Source organism: Citrus clementina, unplaced genomic scaffold (genome assembly GCF_000493195.1).
Source record: "Citrus clementina cultivar Clemenules unplaced genomic scaffold, Citrus_clementina_v1.0 scaffold_2, whole genome shotgun sequence".
Classification (NCBI taxonomy): domain Eukaryota; kingdom Viridiplantae; phylum Streptophyta; class Magnoliopsida; order Sapindales; family Rutaceae; genus Citrus; species Citrus x clementina.
The window spans coordinates 34,002,344-34,019,693 of NW_006262688.1; the positions used below are offsets into that span (position 1 = coordinate 34,002,344).

General features: G+C 32.6%; 1 protein-coding gene across 1 annotated transcript; it reads left to right on the plus strand.

Annotated features, from left to right (window-relative positions):
- The first annotated feature begins 664 nt into the window (after window positions 1-664).
- On the plus strand, window positions 665-7,124 carry LOC18053350 (uncharacterized protein At4g18490). Its single transcript, XM_024190176.1, has 15 exons — window positions 665-760; window positions 1,471-1,559; window positions 2,062-2,185; window positions 2,369-2,557; window positions 2,707-2,841; window positions 2,958-3,071; window positions 3,245-3,385; window positions 3,505-3,624; window positions 4,121-4,249; window positions 4,405-4,527; window positions 5,251-5,739; window positions 5,836-6,019; window positions 6,178-6,378; window positions 6,467-6,631; window positions 7,018-7,124. Exons 2-13 carry the CDS (start codon window positions 1,496-1,498, stop codon window positions 6,262-6,264), a joined length of 1,899 nt encoding a protein of 632 aa, XP_024045944.1. The 5' UTR covers window positions 665-760; window positions 1,471-1,495; the 3' UTR covers window positions 6,265-6,378; window positions 6,467-6,631; window positions 7,018-7,124.
- The last annotated feature ends 10,226 nt before the right edge of the window (window positions 7,125-17,350 follow it).

Below are 17,350 nucleotides of genomic sequence, written 5' to 3' on the forward strand. Positions count from 1 at the left end.
TTTAGCATCAATTTATGCATTAAAAATTAACAGTTTTAATACCATTTGGGCACGCAGCCAATCGTATTTACACCCTTAACATGAGTATGAACTTAATGAGATTTATTTGAGCATAATGTGAGATTCATCCCTTTATATAAGAATATACATTTTTGTACATATATGTGGGAGTAGATTTACGAGTTTAATATTCAATCTATATCTATATTTAAAAAAAAAAGTTTTATTATGGAGAAGGATTTGTGTGGGACTATCCCACCAGTATGTTCAACGATATCCATGTGGTAGAATAATAATAAGATCCACTAAATTTAATATTAAAAATATTAGTAAGATTTATAATTCTATCACATAATAGAGCACCATTAAATTATTCCACACAAATTTTATCTTCTAGTAAGATAAATAAAAAAAATTAGTTTCAATAAGTGATAAATTTATCACCAATAAATATTATTAAACTTTTTGAGTTGTATATAATGACGTGTCACCCATTTACTGGGGGATAAATTAAGCCTCAAAGGTTATGAACATAAAACCAATTGGACCACAAACTAACAAAAGTGAAAATGGTTAAGGCATTTTTCCGGGAATCGCTATTTAATCCTCGCTCCCGCCTTTTCGTTTACGATTCAAATTCAAAGCAGAAAGGGGGGAAAAACACTCACACACAGAGACAGCAAAAATTAGCGTTACTTCTCCAGTAAGAATTTCCTTCGTGCCAAACAGCGGCTTTTCCCTCGTCACTCACAGCAAACAGGTAACTCCTCTCTTTTTCTCCATCTCTCACACAGACGAGACTAAAGAATTTGAGCCGTTGATTCGACAATTTAGGGTTTAGAATCATCTAAGATCATACAGTGGACAAATTCGGAGTTCTGGCATGTAATATTTTTTGCTCTTATTCTGGTCATCCATTATTTCGTGATTAAAATTTAATGTTTGAGTCGCCAAGAATCTGATTCGCCTCTCAATATCATTATGCTTTGTTCTATTTATTTGAAATTTTAGGTCACAAATCTTTTACGGTTATATTGATGTGAAAATTGTATAGTTCGAGCCTTTTTTTGTCAATTAATTGCTAATATTCACCAAATCTCATGCTTTGGATGTGCAAGGCGTTTAAATAGCATCCAGGTTATCAAATTCGGTGTAGGTTTTTTTATTCGACAAATTTGATAGAAATTGAGCTTTACATTGTTTGTTTTACATTTAATTAAGGTTCAAATAGTTCTATTCTGTGATTCTTTCATATTAATTATGTGGCCATTTCTATATATTTAGTAGATACTTCCTTGTTATGCTTTCCATAGCCTCTAGAAACTGTTTTGTTCCTTTATTTATTATTTTGACACCATTGATTGAATTATCTAACTGTAACGATATAATGTGCACAAAGATTTTGAATGAAGTAGAAGGGCCACCTGTTCTAGGTTCCAATTATTCTTACAATATTTTATCCATATGCAGTGCTGAAGGATAAGATTTACTGGAAATGGCAGAATCAGGGGAAGGAACTTCAATCTCTGTCAACTCCAAAGAGAAAAAGTCAATTTTAGGTGCTCTCTTTGTCGCTCTAAGTGTTCTTTCATCCCTCAACCTTTTTAGATAATTGTTTTGAGAAATCATAAAATAGAGGTTGCAAATCTAGAATTCATAATGAATTGCAGCATAGTGATATAACTAGCAAGGCCTTCAATTGGCAACTGACAGAAACAAATAATTTCAGAAGATGGAGAAAATTCTGGATAGGCATAATGTGAACTTGTTGCTAAGTTTTGCCCCGGGGGAAAAAGCGAATAAGCAACTAACTCGAAATGTAAACTTAAACCACATTCATTCTCCAATTACCTTAAGTTTGTGTTAGCATGACCAACCTCTTCCACTGACTATCTGTTGACTCTCGGTTTCATGAAGCCTGAAGGTTGTTGGCTAACCTATATCTCTGCTGCTTGAAATCACAAGATGTAAAAGAATTTTATAATAAACCTCTCAAGCCTTGTTCTTTTTTATAGATAGATGTCATTCATGTGACAAAATCCCATCTTCCCTTTAAAACAGATAAGGAGATTGGAAAGGACTTTCTCAGTTCCTGGAAATCAATGTCAGTGACAGAAGATGACGCCATGGATTTTAGCTTCGACACAGTTTCAAATGGAAAGAAAAAATTCAACTTTGACAAACTGTAAGTACTGAATTTTAGTGTTTAGTGCATTCAACTCTTGCATTAGATTTTCATTTTATTTTCATCAATTTCCATTTACATTTTTGTGTTCTTGATTCGAGACATATTAATTCAGCTGATATATGATAACCCATGCCCAAGTCTCCAGTTTCTAGGTTATTCTAATGAACTCTCTTATTCCAGTGACATGGATTTTAATCTCGATGGTGATTTTGACAAGTTATCATCATTTAAAGTGGACATGCCAGAGCTTGATTTCTCATGTTCGTCAAAAAAGACTGCAAAATCAAAAGAAAGAGCTGAAGAGAACTCTTCCAGTGGAAATTGTGAAGGAAAAAAAGACCTCTTTAGCTTCTCTTTTGATTTCAATGAGTAACTGGACTAAATTCTTTTCTTTTTCTTTTCTTTTTTTTTTGAAGAACTGGATTAAATACTTTTCACTTCATCTGTATAGCTGCAGTGTAATGAATCATATATCAAGTATGTGATCACGACCAACACTTTATCATGAATGTTGACAGTGAGGACTTCACAAATGATGCACAAATAGGGAGCAAGCTGGTGGGTAATATGATGTCACTTAACAAAGAATTAACAGATGCAGAACATTTTTCGCTCAGAAGTGAAAAGAATGTTAACAGCCCTAGGAATATCAGGTGAGGCATCTTTGCATGGAGACCTTTTCATACCAAAGCTCTTAAGTTATAAAGCTCTTAAGTTATAAGAGCCATTTCTTGTGCTTAATGACAGTTTGTTATACACTCTTCAATAGGGATGGCTTCAATTCTGATGATGAACAAAATGGCAGCAAACTGTTTGGTGAATCAAGCCCTCATAAACAAGTGACACAAGGCAAACCTGCTATATTAATAAAAAAGAATGCTGGGTGAGATATCTATATTTGGTTTTTTTTTCTTTTTTCTTTTAATTACATTTTGGTTTTATGTTTGCTTGTAATTATAATTACTTTAGCCCGGAGATCACATGTTAGATTATAATTATTTTAGCCCAGAGATTACTTTAGCCCAGTAAAATAATTGTTGTCCGGTCGGCTTGCAGCAGGGAGGACTTCTATGCTAGTGATGCCCAAATTGCAACCGCATTAGTGGACAATTCAGAGTCACTTACCACAGAACTGTCGGAGGGTGAACCTGTTTTGCTGAGAAGTGAAAACAATGTCAAGAATCTCAGTGATTCGCTGTAACGCATCTATCTGAGGAACCATGTCATACTGAAACTTTCTTATTCTGAGATGGCATTGATAATTTTTTTTGCATAATTAGTGGTCAAATGACTGTTTATTGTACAATCTTTAACAGGGAGGGTATTGAGTCTGATGGTGCACAAAGTGAGAGCAAACTCGCTGCTGAGGCAAAACTTCAAGATGAGCAAGTGGCACAAGGGGAGCCTGTTACGCCAGGAAGTGAAAAGGACACTGGGTGAGGCATCTGCATTGTAGGTTTATTTATTTATTTTAAGAACTTTTGAACACAAAGAGTGCTCCCTCACCTCTCCTTTTTTCCATTTTTGCCACCCGGCAGGGTAGGCATTACACTTTGGTTGTGTCTGAATTACTGGTGAAATTTTCTAATTCATACACTGATTAGCTCAAAGTTTAAAACTCATAAACTACTTGTTGATATACCTGGCTATCAACTGCAATTTGGGTTAGAGGTTGATCATTTTCCAAGTGAAACCTCAACATGTACTTGTGAGGTACCCAATCTGGTATTTCCTTCCATGCCAAAAGTTTTTAATTTTTTTTTTTATCTGTAGCTTTGGGTGCTCTTAGAATTATAAACCAAAATTTTAAAATGATGGAGCAGAATAATTTAATTTTTGGTACATTTCAGTCATTCCAGTCGTAATATTGGTTCATTGTTCATGTATTTCTGATTCACTGATCTACAAACTGTTCTCATTTAATTTTTACAGGGAGGACTTTAATTCTAATGAGGCAAAAATTAGTAAGAAATTGGTTGGTATAAAGTCCGAAGAATTGAGAAAGAATAAGCCTGTTTCTTTGGAAAGTGAAATGGATGCCGAAAATGATGATAATATAAGGTGAGGTAACTAGGAAATTGATTTATCAAAAGCATCTTTTTAGGGACACCAAGTTGAAATTTTGTCCCTTGAGAAATGGGCATGATCCTGTAAGTTTGGAACAAACACTATGACCGCTACAATCAGTACTTAAATGACACTTATGCAATTTGTAGTCGGGAGGGTATCGATGCTGATTTTGTACAAAATGGCTGCAAAGTTGTTGGTAACTCAAGGCCGCCAGAGAAAGAAGCAACGACTGGAGAACTTGTTACAATAAAAAGAACAAAAAGCTCAGGGTAAGACATTAATATCTGAAGTCATATATATTTCAAAGTTTCCTTGTGATTTAATTTTTTTATTTCCAGAAATCGGTTATGTGCTGAATATTTATATTAAAAAGAAAACTTTGAAATTCTTGGATGTCAATTTAAAAGTTTTTTTTATTTCTTCATATATCTTTATACAATGCCTTCTAGCAAACTTATATTATTTAGCTTCAAAATGCAGCTTGATTTGAAGCTTTACACTCATATACAGAATTTCCACCATTCGTACTATTGTCTTCTTAGATTTGACAGTTGGTGACTGTCAAAAAGAGTTTCCTTCTTGTACTGAACTCTTAGTAGATTTTGGAATACTAATTTTATTTTGCTCTTCTTTTGGGAAGATTTTCTTTATTTTTATGCATACATAATTACATACTCATAACTTCATATAGCTTACTAGAAATTCTTGGAGATATTCTGTTATAATTATATCATGTGGCTCATTCCCCAATTCATTTTACCAAATATCTTAAAATTCATGAAGAAGTATCATTTTTCATTCCAGTTTTTCGATTTCATCTTATCTGTTGTTAAACATGAAAATCAAAATTCTGTGCATAGTATTGCTATGTGGTAAGTTTGTTTTGGCATTTAATCTAGTTTGTATGTTCATCTTTTTGGAAAACATCATGTTGGGATAAGCTTTTGTGATCCTATGGAAATATATAGCAGTTTTTGAGTTATTCTTTCCAGCTCAACTGAAAAGACAAATAAATCAACTGTGGAGGCAAGTGGAGATCCTAAGTTTGTGGTTTCGAGCATGCAAGCTATCTGCGATCTGAAGAATGATTCAGTTCAAGGGACTAAAACTTCCAAGAGACCACATGACCTTTCTACCACAATTGAAAAGACGAGTAAATCAACTGCCGATGCAAGTAAAAATCCTAAATTTGTAGTTTCAAGCATGCAAGCTATCCGGAATGTGAAGAATGGTTCAATTGAAAGGACTGTAACTGGCAAGCAGACACCTGATATTTCTGTCTCAGCTGAAAAGATCAGTAAATCAAGTGCCGAGGCAAGTGGAAATCCTAAACTCATGGTTTCAAGCATGCAAGCTATCCGGAATTTGAAGAATGATTCAATTGAAGGAATTAAAACTGGCGAGAGAACACCTGATATTTCAGCCGATGGGATTAAAACTGGCAAGAGGACAGCTGATCTTTCTAGCTTCAAAACTTTGAGGTTTGATGCGAGTATAGCACTCTGTGTCCTTCAAGGTCTATCTTTGAAGATTTTTGTTAAAAATTGTTCCTTAGGACTGCATCTCTCTCAACACAGGACTATGGGAAGAAACAAAGAAGTACCAAATCCTTCAGTTTTAAGGCAAAGTAATTCCTTCAGAAACTTGGAACAGAATTCGAAACTTCTATCAAATATGACATCCAATATTCCCCTTCCTGTTGGTGGTACTGATAAACAAAAACCTCTAACCACTGTATCCTTGAAGCGGAAAAAGACAGAGGTATTTTAAATTCCAAAGTACTAATTGCTTTAATAATTAATATAGATTTTTATGAGCTATGTCATTGCTATGGATGTTTTGAAGCCTCAAATTCTGTCCTGTGATTTCCTGAAATTATTGTGACATTCCACTAATGTTTATTTTGAGCTATTGCACAGGAATCAAATGCAGAATTAATGTCATTGAAATCCCTTAAACGTCTTTCTGAGTCACCAAAGGAAAGCAGGTCACATAGTACTTTTTGACTGTATCATCATCTAACTGTAAGTTTTTGGTTTTGGTTGTGTGCTGGAATTATGTGTTTCTCTAAAACCTACAGATATTTTAAAGAATCTTCAGGAAGAGTTATTGAAGGAAAGGTATCTTACTCAAGAAAGCTTGTAGTTCAACACATCTATGGATATTGCTGAAAGAATATTATTTTACTTACCATGATGTTTTGGCCAGGTCTGCAATCATGAGAATCAAGATACTAAGAATGTTCTCAATGACGATTCAACCTCTGGACTAGACTCTCGGGAGATCAACATGGGTGAACTAGAAATTACTGTTGGAATGGAAAATGATAGAAATGTTGAAAGTGCAGAAGCATACACAAAAGAGCTTGAGAATGTAAGCGAGCAGGAATGTTTTGATTGCTGCTTCATAGTTTTAATGTTTTGTCTGTTTATTTGATTAAAGCTTCTCAAAACCACAGGGTTTGTCCAAATCATATCAAATGATAAGAACCTAAAATTATACAATCAAGAAGAATTATGATGACTGTGAGACCGACAATTACAAAAAGGGGAATCTATTAGTTCTTGGCATCATTGTCTTTAGTACATTTTATAACTCAACTTAGTGTAGGAGCATGCAGGCTTCTTAAACGTGCATTGGAATGAATTTTGATTCTTTTGTTGTAGTAATGACTTGCATTTTCCAAATTTCAAATGATTGATTATGTCAATAGACATGGGGTTATTATCATCTAAAGCTATCATGAGTTCATTCTGCAGATCTGCAACATGCTAAAGAAGAAACATGAGGAAGCCAAAGAATTATTGGTGAGAGCCATCGTGAGCAACAACAATCTACTGATTCTGAACCATCCAATGTTTGAAGAGAAGATATCCTTTAAAACCATTGCTAGTTCTATTCTGTCTTTGGAATTTATTTTGTATGCAAATGATATTGGACATCCTTGACAACAGAAAACATTCGTATGGTTCAAAAGTTTGCCACACAGTTGACGCTCAAGGAAGTTCCAAACTGATCATCTTGAAGAACTGTTGTTGTATATATGTACTTCTCTCAGATACTCATTTCAAATTGTGTGATGGCTGCTTGTGCCGTGCAATTTTCAGGGATAATATCTTCTCTTCGCTGCTGCAGTTTTTACCAGGTATAGGAGAGTGTCCTTGATGCCATTGAATCAAGCAAAATTTGTTTAGAACTTGTAAATGTGACGTCATAGGTTGAATTTGCTCCAATGGTTCTAGTTTAATGCTTTTACAGATTCTTCGATCGTATTCCGCTCGAGAGTCCATAAAACACGGTGCATGACTTGAGCAATCATGTAGATAGCCTAATCTATGGCCTTTTTTTTTCTTTTTTTTTTTTCCGGTCTTATATGGACAGCCCATTCTATCTCATCTTCCATGCATGCTAACATAACGGTAGGGCTAAGTTTGGTAGAATGAATAAGTTGTGGGATTGGATTAAATTTTTGGACTAAAAAATTAACTTATTTGTCAGTCCTGCCAAGCATAACATTAGATCAGTCTAAAATTTACTCATGGGATTATTAATCCTTAGTTTAAGTAGAATAAGATTGATAAAATTAAATGAAATACTTTGTCCTTTTTATCCCTTTATTTTGTCCTTTTTATCAGTCTTTTCTTTTTGTCATTTAAATTAATGTTTAAATTAAATTAAATATTGAAATTAATTTCAATTTTTTTAATCGAAAATTTCGTATTATATTAAATACCAAAACTTAATTCAGTAATTTATTTTTAATTTAATTTAAGATTAAATCATTAAATCTCCAAATTTAATTGAATAATTTAATTAAACTAGTATTAAATACTAAACATAGAAAATTATTCAACTATTTCTTTACAATAAAATTGAATTTTTTTTATTATATGAGACTATTGCTTAAGAGTACAATTCAATTACATGAGATTACAATTGATATTTATAAATTAGACTATTACTGAGATTAGTTTACACATCAATTCTTATGAAGCATCGCTTAGGTTTTAAGCCTTTCTAATATTTGAAGGACGTCTACTCCACTCATATTTTAAAAGGAAGAATATTACTTTCACTCAAATTGGGGATGGAAATTAAACTCTCGCAATATATTGTGGGGGCTCGAACTCATGACCTCACAACTGTGAGGTTAGGGTTCTAACCATTAGGCTCAATAAAATTGAATATTAGTATCAAATAATTATTTAATAGCATATTATATCTATTAACACAATTATCAATAAGAACATTTCATTTATTATTTGATTATGATATACAATATCAACTTAAATATAATTTAAACTTAATTTCATATATTCCAATCCAATGTTATCAAACATGGATAGTATTACATATAATCTAGTATAACCTTCATTATATAATTTTTTCTTCCTAATTTGCAAACTAATCCAATACAATCTTAGTAGTTAGTCCAATTCGATCTTGTGTGTTAAACTTAATCTTAATTTTAGTGATATTTGTAATCTTTATTTTATCACATTGACTCTAATTTTTTAATTAATCTTATTTATTTTCTGAATTATTTTTAAAAAATAATTAAAGTAACTATTTTTTTTTCTTTTCTCTCATTTGCTTTCTCTTTCTTGAGCTCTCAACAATTATGTTCTCTCACTTTCTTTGACTTTCTTAAATTGACTTATAATTTGAATTAAATGTTAACTCCTAAAACAAAATTCAAGTTAAAATTGTCAAAATTTTAGATTATCACACAATTTTCAAGTTTGGATCTTGAGTTGGAGTTAGATTTTTTAGAATCATTCTAAGATAATGTACATTTGAAATAATTTTTTTGTTTAAACTAATGCATAACCCCACATGTGTGCGCACACACACAAATATAGAGAGAGAGAGAGTGAGTTAAAGTTCATTGAGGTATTTCACACTTTTAAGTAGAGATCCTTTGTGGAACACGACTCATATGTATACATATTCCCTTTTTTATTTGAACTTTTTTCCTTTCGTTTTTTTGAATATTTTGTTCCTGTGAAAGCCAAGTTAACACCACAAAAAAAAAAAAAGGGTGCAAACTAACCTCCCTCGTGTTCCATTAAAAGGCGCACAAAAACGCGCGCCTTCCCTATCTCTGCGCAAATTTTTACTTCTAATAGGGAAAAGGAAAATTCAAACTAAAAAAATTTGAGAAAAAAGAATCCTCTACCTCCCTCCCTCCCTCCATTGAAATCAAAAGTTCAAAACCAAAGAAACATCAGAAAAACAAATTGAAAATTCCTCCTCTCTCATTTCCCCTCCAAAATCCACCATTACAAATATGCCTCTTCATGGCCTGCCCATGGCATTCCAAGACCTCACCCTTGTTCACAATGGCTATTCTCTCTCTTTTCGAAGATGACAACAAAGAAAACATCCTTCCTTTCTCTTCAAAGCAGCCCACAATAGTTTTTGCGAGATCTTGTTTCTCCTCCACCGCCAAAAGAAGAAGAACCAGATACCCTCACCCACTTGAGGACATTACCCACCTCTTTAACTTAAATCCGTTACTAGATTCAAGTTCAATTTCAGCCTCTCTTGAGTCGTCCCAAGCCGAACGCCGAAAGAGAAGAGCTGAGGCCGATCTTGATTCATTTTGCAAGAACAAGATGACCAACCTGCTACATTCCAGTAGAAATTTCAGATAGTTCAATCCACAAATCATTTATGTGAATCATTTGATTTTGATGGTTCTTCTTGCTAGTTCCTATTATTACCTTTTAATTTTTTGTTTGTGGGCATTTGCCCACTACACTAGTGATAAGTCAATATGTACTATAAAAAACTGATTTCATTCCACAAAAAGGTCACAAATAATTTGCTTGATCAAGTAAAATCACTGCATACTTTCTTTCTCTGTTTGGATTGATGCCAGTCAGATGTGGGAAAAGAATGTACATGTTTTTTTGTAACAATTGCTAATTAGTACTGCCTACCAATTAAGTAACCCCATTGGATTCTTTTCGCCTATGAAGCATCCGATGATAATCACACATAGCCACTGTGCCAGCCCATCATTTCGAAGGGAATTCGTCAACACTATACTAAAAAGAAAAGTAAATTGCATTAACAGAAAGCCAGAATGAATGCTAATGCAGACAACTGTTGAAGTTATAAGCAGGTTAACTAGACAGACAGATGCTGAGAAGGAGCCTGAAAAGGTCGTGACCCACGCATTGGCCTTCTCTGACTCTGCCTGCACATATTGCCAATATAGATTGGAGATTTTCAAGACTCTTGAGTTTCCTTAGCCTTGTAGACAAAGTTGGTTTGCGCGGCACTTCTTCTGGACCCCCAATGGGCTTTGGGCCTTGTACTTGGTACATGAGTTTTACAGACTCCCGAGTCCCGCCCCATTCGGCTAGCAATTTGCAAGCATCGAAAGGCGCAATTTTCCGGTTCAAAATTCAAATTCAACTGGTGGCTGCTGGTTTAGGCTTTTTGTGCGAAATGAAGAGCCGTGGCCTAACAAAATATTATATATTCTCGGTTCAATTAAAAAGGTCTGTTTTTAACAAGAAGGTAAGATAAGAGACTTTGGTCATGGGCTATCATAATGTCACAAGAACTCGTAAGAAAACAATGATTGTATAAGGAGTTCGCATATGTGAATTATATGTTTAAGTATCCAAAAAGAAACTTTGAGTAACCAACAAGCGCGTAGATTAACTAGCATAAAATTATTTTATCTTAATCAAGGTTCTCAGTTCAAAACTTAATAATGTAGTTGCGTTAAATATTTATTGGGAGAGTTTTGCCGCCGTCTTAGTGGTCTTACTTAGATCGAATCTAGATTAGTCAGGACTTATGCTGCGTTTACATTTTGGATTGGAGTGAGAATCCTAAGATTGAGAGTGTGGAGTGAGAGTGAGATTATGTTGTTTACTTACATTAGAATGGAAGAATGGAATTAAAACTATAATCCAATTAATGTGTTTACATTGTCTTGGATTGTGAGTAAATTGTTTTAAATTATAATTTTACCCTTATTTAAAGAATTATAATTTGTAATTAAAAAAGTAATAAAAAATATATTTAAAAATAAAATAAATATTTTATTATATTTTTAAATTAATAATAATTATTAATATTCTTAATTATGTAAATCATAATTTTTTAATTAATTTAAATTTAAATTATGTGAATAAAAATTATTAATAATAGCAACACAAATGAAACATTATTATTGATAATATAGTACAAAATTAATATTTTCTTAGAATAAAATATTTATTATTATTTTTAATGAATTTAATTCATAAAATAATATAATATTATTATTTAAATAAATATAATATTTATTTATTTTTATTTTATTAAATTTAATAAAATAAATATGTTTATAATTATTATTTTTAATAAATATGATATTATTTATTTATTTTAATTATGATGGTAAAAAAGGAAGAGGGTCCCCCCATGGGAGTGGGAATCCCCTCTTAAAAATAGTAAGTAAACACTGGAGTGAGAGGAATTCACACTCCACACTCCACATTCCCACTTCAGAAAGTAAACACTACCTTAATGTGATTTTTAGATACTAGATGATTTAATACACTAAAAAAAAAAATTGAGTAACTAATAAACTAAACATAGGAAGTGCCCAGTGGTGCCAATTTTTTAAAGAGAGGCTATTTGATTATTGAAGTCCGATCATGGAGCTGTATGTGCATGTACGTTATTTAAGTATAATGCTGGAGGTTAGTTATTTTGTAGTTCGTTTATCTTTTTTCCACCTTTAGGTGTGATAATGGAAGGAATATAGCATTTTACAAATTGGATGGTACACAGCTTGCTAAGGTCACGAGGAACAATTAGAAAATAAAGCAGTGCTTTTCGCAGTGCAGGGAAGAAGGTTTGATTAGCCCAAAATATATGGCATTTGTAAAATTAACATACCTAATGTAGGTATCTGACAATAACAGGTGTCACCATTTGAGTAAGTGGCTGGATGAGACAGCAAGAATTTTAAACAAGTGATATGCTCTCCTCGATTTGATAGTAAAGGGGTTGTTGTATGTATACCATCAGAGCTCAGAGGTGGCTTTTAAGCCGAAAGTGATTTTATTCAACAATTTGTTTGATTAAAAAAAAAAAAAAAGAGGATTGTGAGTTTTTTATTAAAATTAATATATATCATTTATCTTCTTATTATTTTTATAATAACTGATATTAACCTTCTTAACAACATAATTTTATTCATATTTAATATAATTTAAATAAATCATATAAATTAAAATAAAAAAATTTAAGTATTAAAAATAAGAAATATATGTTTCGGTGTGAATAAAAAATAAAAAATAAAAAATAAGATCTTTTTCCTATATTTTTGTTGTTTTTTTATATAAAAAAATCTTATAGTAAATAGACATTTTATATTTTCAAGATAATTATCAAACAATTTATTAATTTACACCGCTTTTTCTTTTAATATTTTTGGTGCCAGGAGGTTTTTGGATATTTTAGTAATGGTAGGAATATAAATGGCATAAATTAATTTTTAATAAGGAAAATCGACAATCTCCCCCCAAATAAAAAAACGTCATTATGCATTTATTCTTTTTTTTTCAAAAATATTATGTAAATAAATTATATTTACTAATGCAATTAATTTTTTTCATAATTATATATTTTTTTTTCTACAACAAGAGTGAATTTTAAACCATAATGCCTCACTAACAAACGGACCTAGATTAAAGGTATACAAAGCCTTAATAACAAACGGAACCTAAATTAAAGATACAAATGGTATATAAACGATTAAGAACTAGAAGTAATAGGGGACACCAATTGATAACGTGTAGTAAGCTCATGCCATTTACGAAAAGATACAAGGAGTTGAAGCACCAGTCAAGCACTGCCAGTTAGATAGGAGGACGATGGAATAACAAATGCGTGATTCGTGATTTAATTAACGTATGCACTAATTATCATACTCGTCTTGTAGAATCGAGAACCATGCATACGCCTCCCATTAAAGAGAAAAACATGCTCGTCTTGTAGGATTCGGGTTTCTTAACTCATACTCAGAAGTTAACTTATTGTTTTAACATAAGACTAATTCATATTCAAGAATTTATTCATAAATTATGAATTACTCAAATCTTATTAATTTAACCCAAAAGTTATTGTTAACCAATGTGGGACTGACAAGTGACAATTTACAAATGTAAATTGTGGTCTTAGAGTTAGTTAATGCATACTAGTTATATAAAAACAATATAAAAATTATTAACAGCGATATAGTATACAACAAATACTCAAACAATACCGCGGACGAATTTAAGTCACCCTGTATTATTTGAACGAACTGTGGAACATCTTCTATCTTTAGTAGGTTTCCTAGGTACACCAGCACAATCCTATTTCTTATCTAATTTGGACTTTTACTATGCTGACTTTATGTTATAGAAAACAATAACTATGTGAAAATTTTAAATTGTAATAAGTAAGAGGACTTGATAATCGTAGACATCGGCATGCATTTTCCTTTCCTTGATCAGACATCGCAGTTATCTTTCCATAGCTATCTTGGTGGCTGGGTTGACAACTTCCGCCAGGTTTCGAACTTGTGGCATTCCATTTGATCCTTCTGTAGCACTTTTCATATTTTCTTGGTTGTTTTGTCTCATGGAGACTTTGTATTAATTTTGCTTCCTTCTTGCTTAGCTATCATTTATACGCACCATGTTACAACGAAATTTGTGATTGATCCTTTCACGAGGTTTCCGAATGAAACTTATAATTTAAGGTCAAAATTGACCCTTGATCTTCCCATATAGGTCTGTATGATGTAAAATTTTCTTTAAAGGTGTATGCTTATATAAGAATGAATGATTCCTTTAATAAAAAATATAAACTTACTCAAAAGTAATTTGTGTGTAATAAAATTAACTAACACAATGATTAAATTCGTATTTCCAAGAAATAATAAGTATAAGGTGCATATAATACTCTCAGAATAATAGATGTTTGTTCTTTCATTTCAACGGGGATTAACTAATTCATGTGGTGATTATTCCAACGTGGCATAAACAACATGAGAAGGACAAATGTTTCAATACAACTTTCAAGTTATGTTGTATGCATACCAGTGTCTCAAGCTTCAACTTCCTTTGAACACATAAATATATTTGATCTTACCATTCCATCAAAAGTCAAAATGTTCCTTCACTCCATCATTACCTCATGTTGTGGTTGTACGTATTGCCTCTTATAGTTTGAAGATTTTCCTTTCTCAGAATTATTGGGTCCTTTGACCAACTTGAAGTATTTGAGTAAATCACTCTGATATTATAATTGTGTTGCTTTCTGAGTCATCCCAGGATTGATGTTTTCCAACCCTCTTGGTTAACGGTTTCTTCTTCTTGATCTTGCTGAAATTTAGTGAAATTAAAGATAAATTGTGTCTCGGAAGACATGTTCAAGTCAGAAGTGAATTGCTATGGCAAAATTGACTATTGATGTGACTTTTGCTGCATCGTCATGGTTAAATAGTTGTGTTGGACAGAGCCCTCCTTCTAGCACCAACTATTGAAACATGTTTTCTGCCGCTTTCTCTGCACACACAATAAACAAAAGAGTAATGAAATAGGGAAGAAAGGGGGTTTCCAGTGATCCCACTCTAATACTTAAGTTCGAGAATTTGAGTTATCAAAATGAATAAGGACAAAAACGGTGAGCTTGGAGGTATGCAATGATGATAGCCACAAACAAATTACAAATTACAAATTACAAGTGGGATTACAAATGTACTTTAATTTCCAAGATGCCAAGACTCTAAAAAAATCATGTAGAGATTTGCTTCATGCTAATTAATTAGGCCGATTCACAGCAGCTTGCACAAATAAGTTAATTAAATACTGCATACATATCACTTGGTGGGATATAGAGAGAATTATTTCAACAAAGTTCCAAGGCCTGGTAACGGTCGGTGTTATTTTTTATGGTCTCTTCAGTTAAAAGAATTCGTTAGCTAACAAATATATGACCACAAAACATACAAAAATAATAAACACCAGATTAAGTTGAAACCGAATTAATTGGAGGTCCCTTTTCACCCACTTTTTGATTAAAAAATTAGAGCAAGATTCACAAACAGTGATCATCATTCTATATAAATGCCTCCCTCTTACTCTTGGTGTGTGACAAGCTAGCATTGCTTACATTTTCTGAAATCCTGTTAAAAAAAATGGCTGCTGGTTTGAGATTTTGCATCTGTCTATCATTGATATTGCTTTCATTTCCATTATCTGAAACTCGTCCTCTTACTCTTAGTAATCAACGCATTCACGTACAGATACGGCGAAGAAACCTAAGCAGCTTAATTCGAATACTGGGTGAAGATGCCAATGAAGTATTAAATATTGGGCTGGAAAATGAAAAGAAAAACAAAGACCTCTACGGGTCCAAAAGATCCAGTCCTGGAGGTCCAGATGCCCACCATCACTCTACCAACAACTAGCTCCATCCTTCGAGTTTGAGTTGACCCTTAGGGTTGAGGTCCGCCTAAATCCTAATCGTAAAATATGAATGGATTATTTTATCTACAACGGCATCAGTGTCCTTCTAGATGTGTTTTCTTTTTCTTTTTAATTCGGCCCCCTCGGGTTTTGTTTCTTTCAGTTTGTGCCCCAGCTACTTCCAAATTCTTTCACTATGGTTCTCTTCCCTTTGGTGAGAGGTAGAAATAGCTGCTGCGGCTGGTCTTCCCGCCTAGATAAGTATATTCTATAATGCTCTTCAGTAACTTTAATCGGCTGTGTTACTGCGGTGCTAAGCGTCGTTTTGGGTCGAGTTTCTCATTTTTCTTGATTTTTACAACAAAAAGTTTTCTTTTTTCAATTTTTCTTTCGGCGGGGCTTGACAGAAAGTGGGATCGAAGCATGTAACTAACAACTTTGGTTGGAAAATTATTGTGCGTGCACGGATTGAATTATGTGAAAGTTTGTAGTCATTCTTATTCTTCCCGTGCAAATTATGGGAGAGAAGAGGGCACTTTAAAATAAGTGTGTGTGCATATCAAATGAAATAAAATATATTAGCTGATGTCATTTTCATAACAAGGCTAGCTAAGTGCACAAACAGAGATTTGATTAGCTCATAACAATTTAATTACGAAATGAATAGTACCGCCCAACTAATAAGTAATAAATATGGGTAAACCGAAAAATAACAGTAATTCAAGTGGTAATCAATTTGAAATAGTGGCTATATATGGATAATATAAAGAACTATATGAAATAAAGATTAATGTTATCTTCTCTGTTCTAAGAGGATTTTTTCAATTTGTTAGTGCCAGAATACTTCATAAGGCGCGTTGAGACAATTCTAACAAAATTAAGGAAAATATGAGGAAAATAATGATGGCATGTAAATAAAATGACCCTATATATATACATTTTCTAACTCACGATTGTGAAAAAATCATAATGTCAAGGCTATATATATAAAAGACTCTCATTAATTGAAATTTTTAGGTTGTCGTGTAACTTAAAAGTATTAGAACCTATATTAATAGGGAGGCCTTGTATTTATATTCAATTTTGTATCTTCATTTGGCTTTGATGGCTTATGCTTTTGGCCAAGTGGTAACTTAACACAAACAGTGGCTATGCTAGCGTTCATTCCACTCATTGGTCTTTGTTCCGCACATGAACTGGAGCATTTTAATTTCCTTGGTTGACCACACATGGCTTGAGCACTATCTAAGTTGCTTTCCACAGTAGTATAAAAAAGCAAGGGAGCATTCTTAATTTATAATCAAGTCAAAATCTCTTATGGGCTCTTTTGATAAGTAAACAGATCAATCAAAATGTCTCCACTAATTGTCCTTTCGGGGCTGCCAGTGGGCTTCGAATGGATTTCGTTTTTTTGTTTTTATTCAGGATGCGTTTGGGATTGAGGTTGGATAATTGTAATTGTTTAAGTTACAACACTAAAGTGTTTGGTAAACATTATCCGATGTACTTTAGAAGTTATATTAATATGATTTTTCATTTATATAATAAAAATCTATTATATCTTTAATAATTTTATCAAAATTATTATTTAAAATTTACATTTACTGTATATTACTAATTT

What these genes read in the sequence shown, in the direction of transcription:
- LOC18053350 (XM_024190176.1), top strand. Translation starts at nt 1,496, where the DNA reads ATGGCAGAATCAGGGGAAGGAACTTCAATCTCTGTCAACTCCAAAGAG. An exon ending in GAAAATGATGATAATATAAG is followed by an intron (nt 4,250 to 4,404) that starts GTGAGGTAACTA and finishes TGCAATTTGTAG; the next exon opens with TCGGGAGGGTATCGATGCTG. An exon ending in AAAAGAACAAAAAGCTCAGG is followed by an intron (nt 4,528 to 5,250) that starts GTAAGACATTAA and finishes TATTCTTTCCAG; the next exon opens with CTCAACTGAAAAGACAAATA.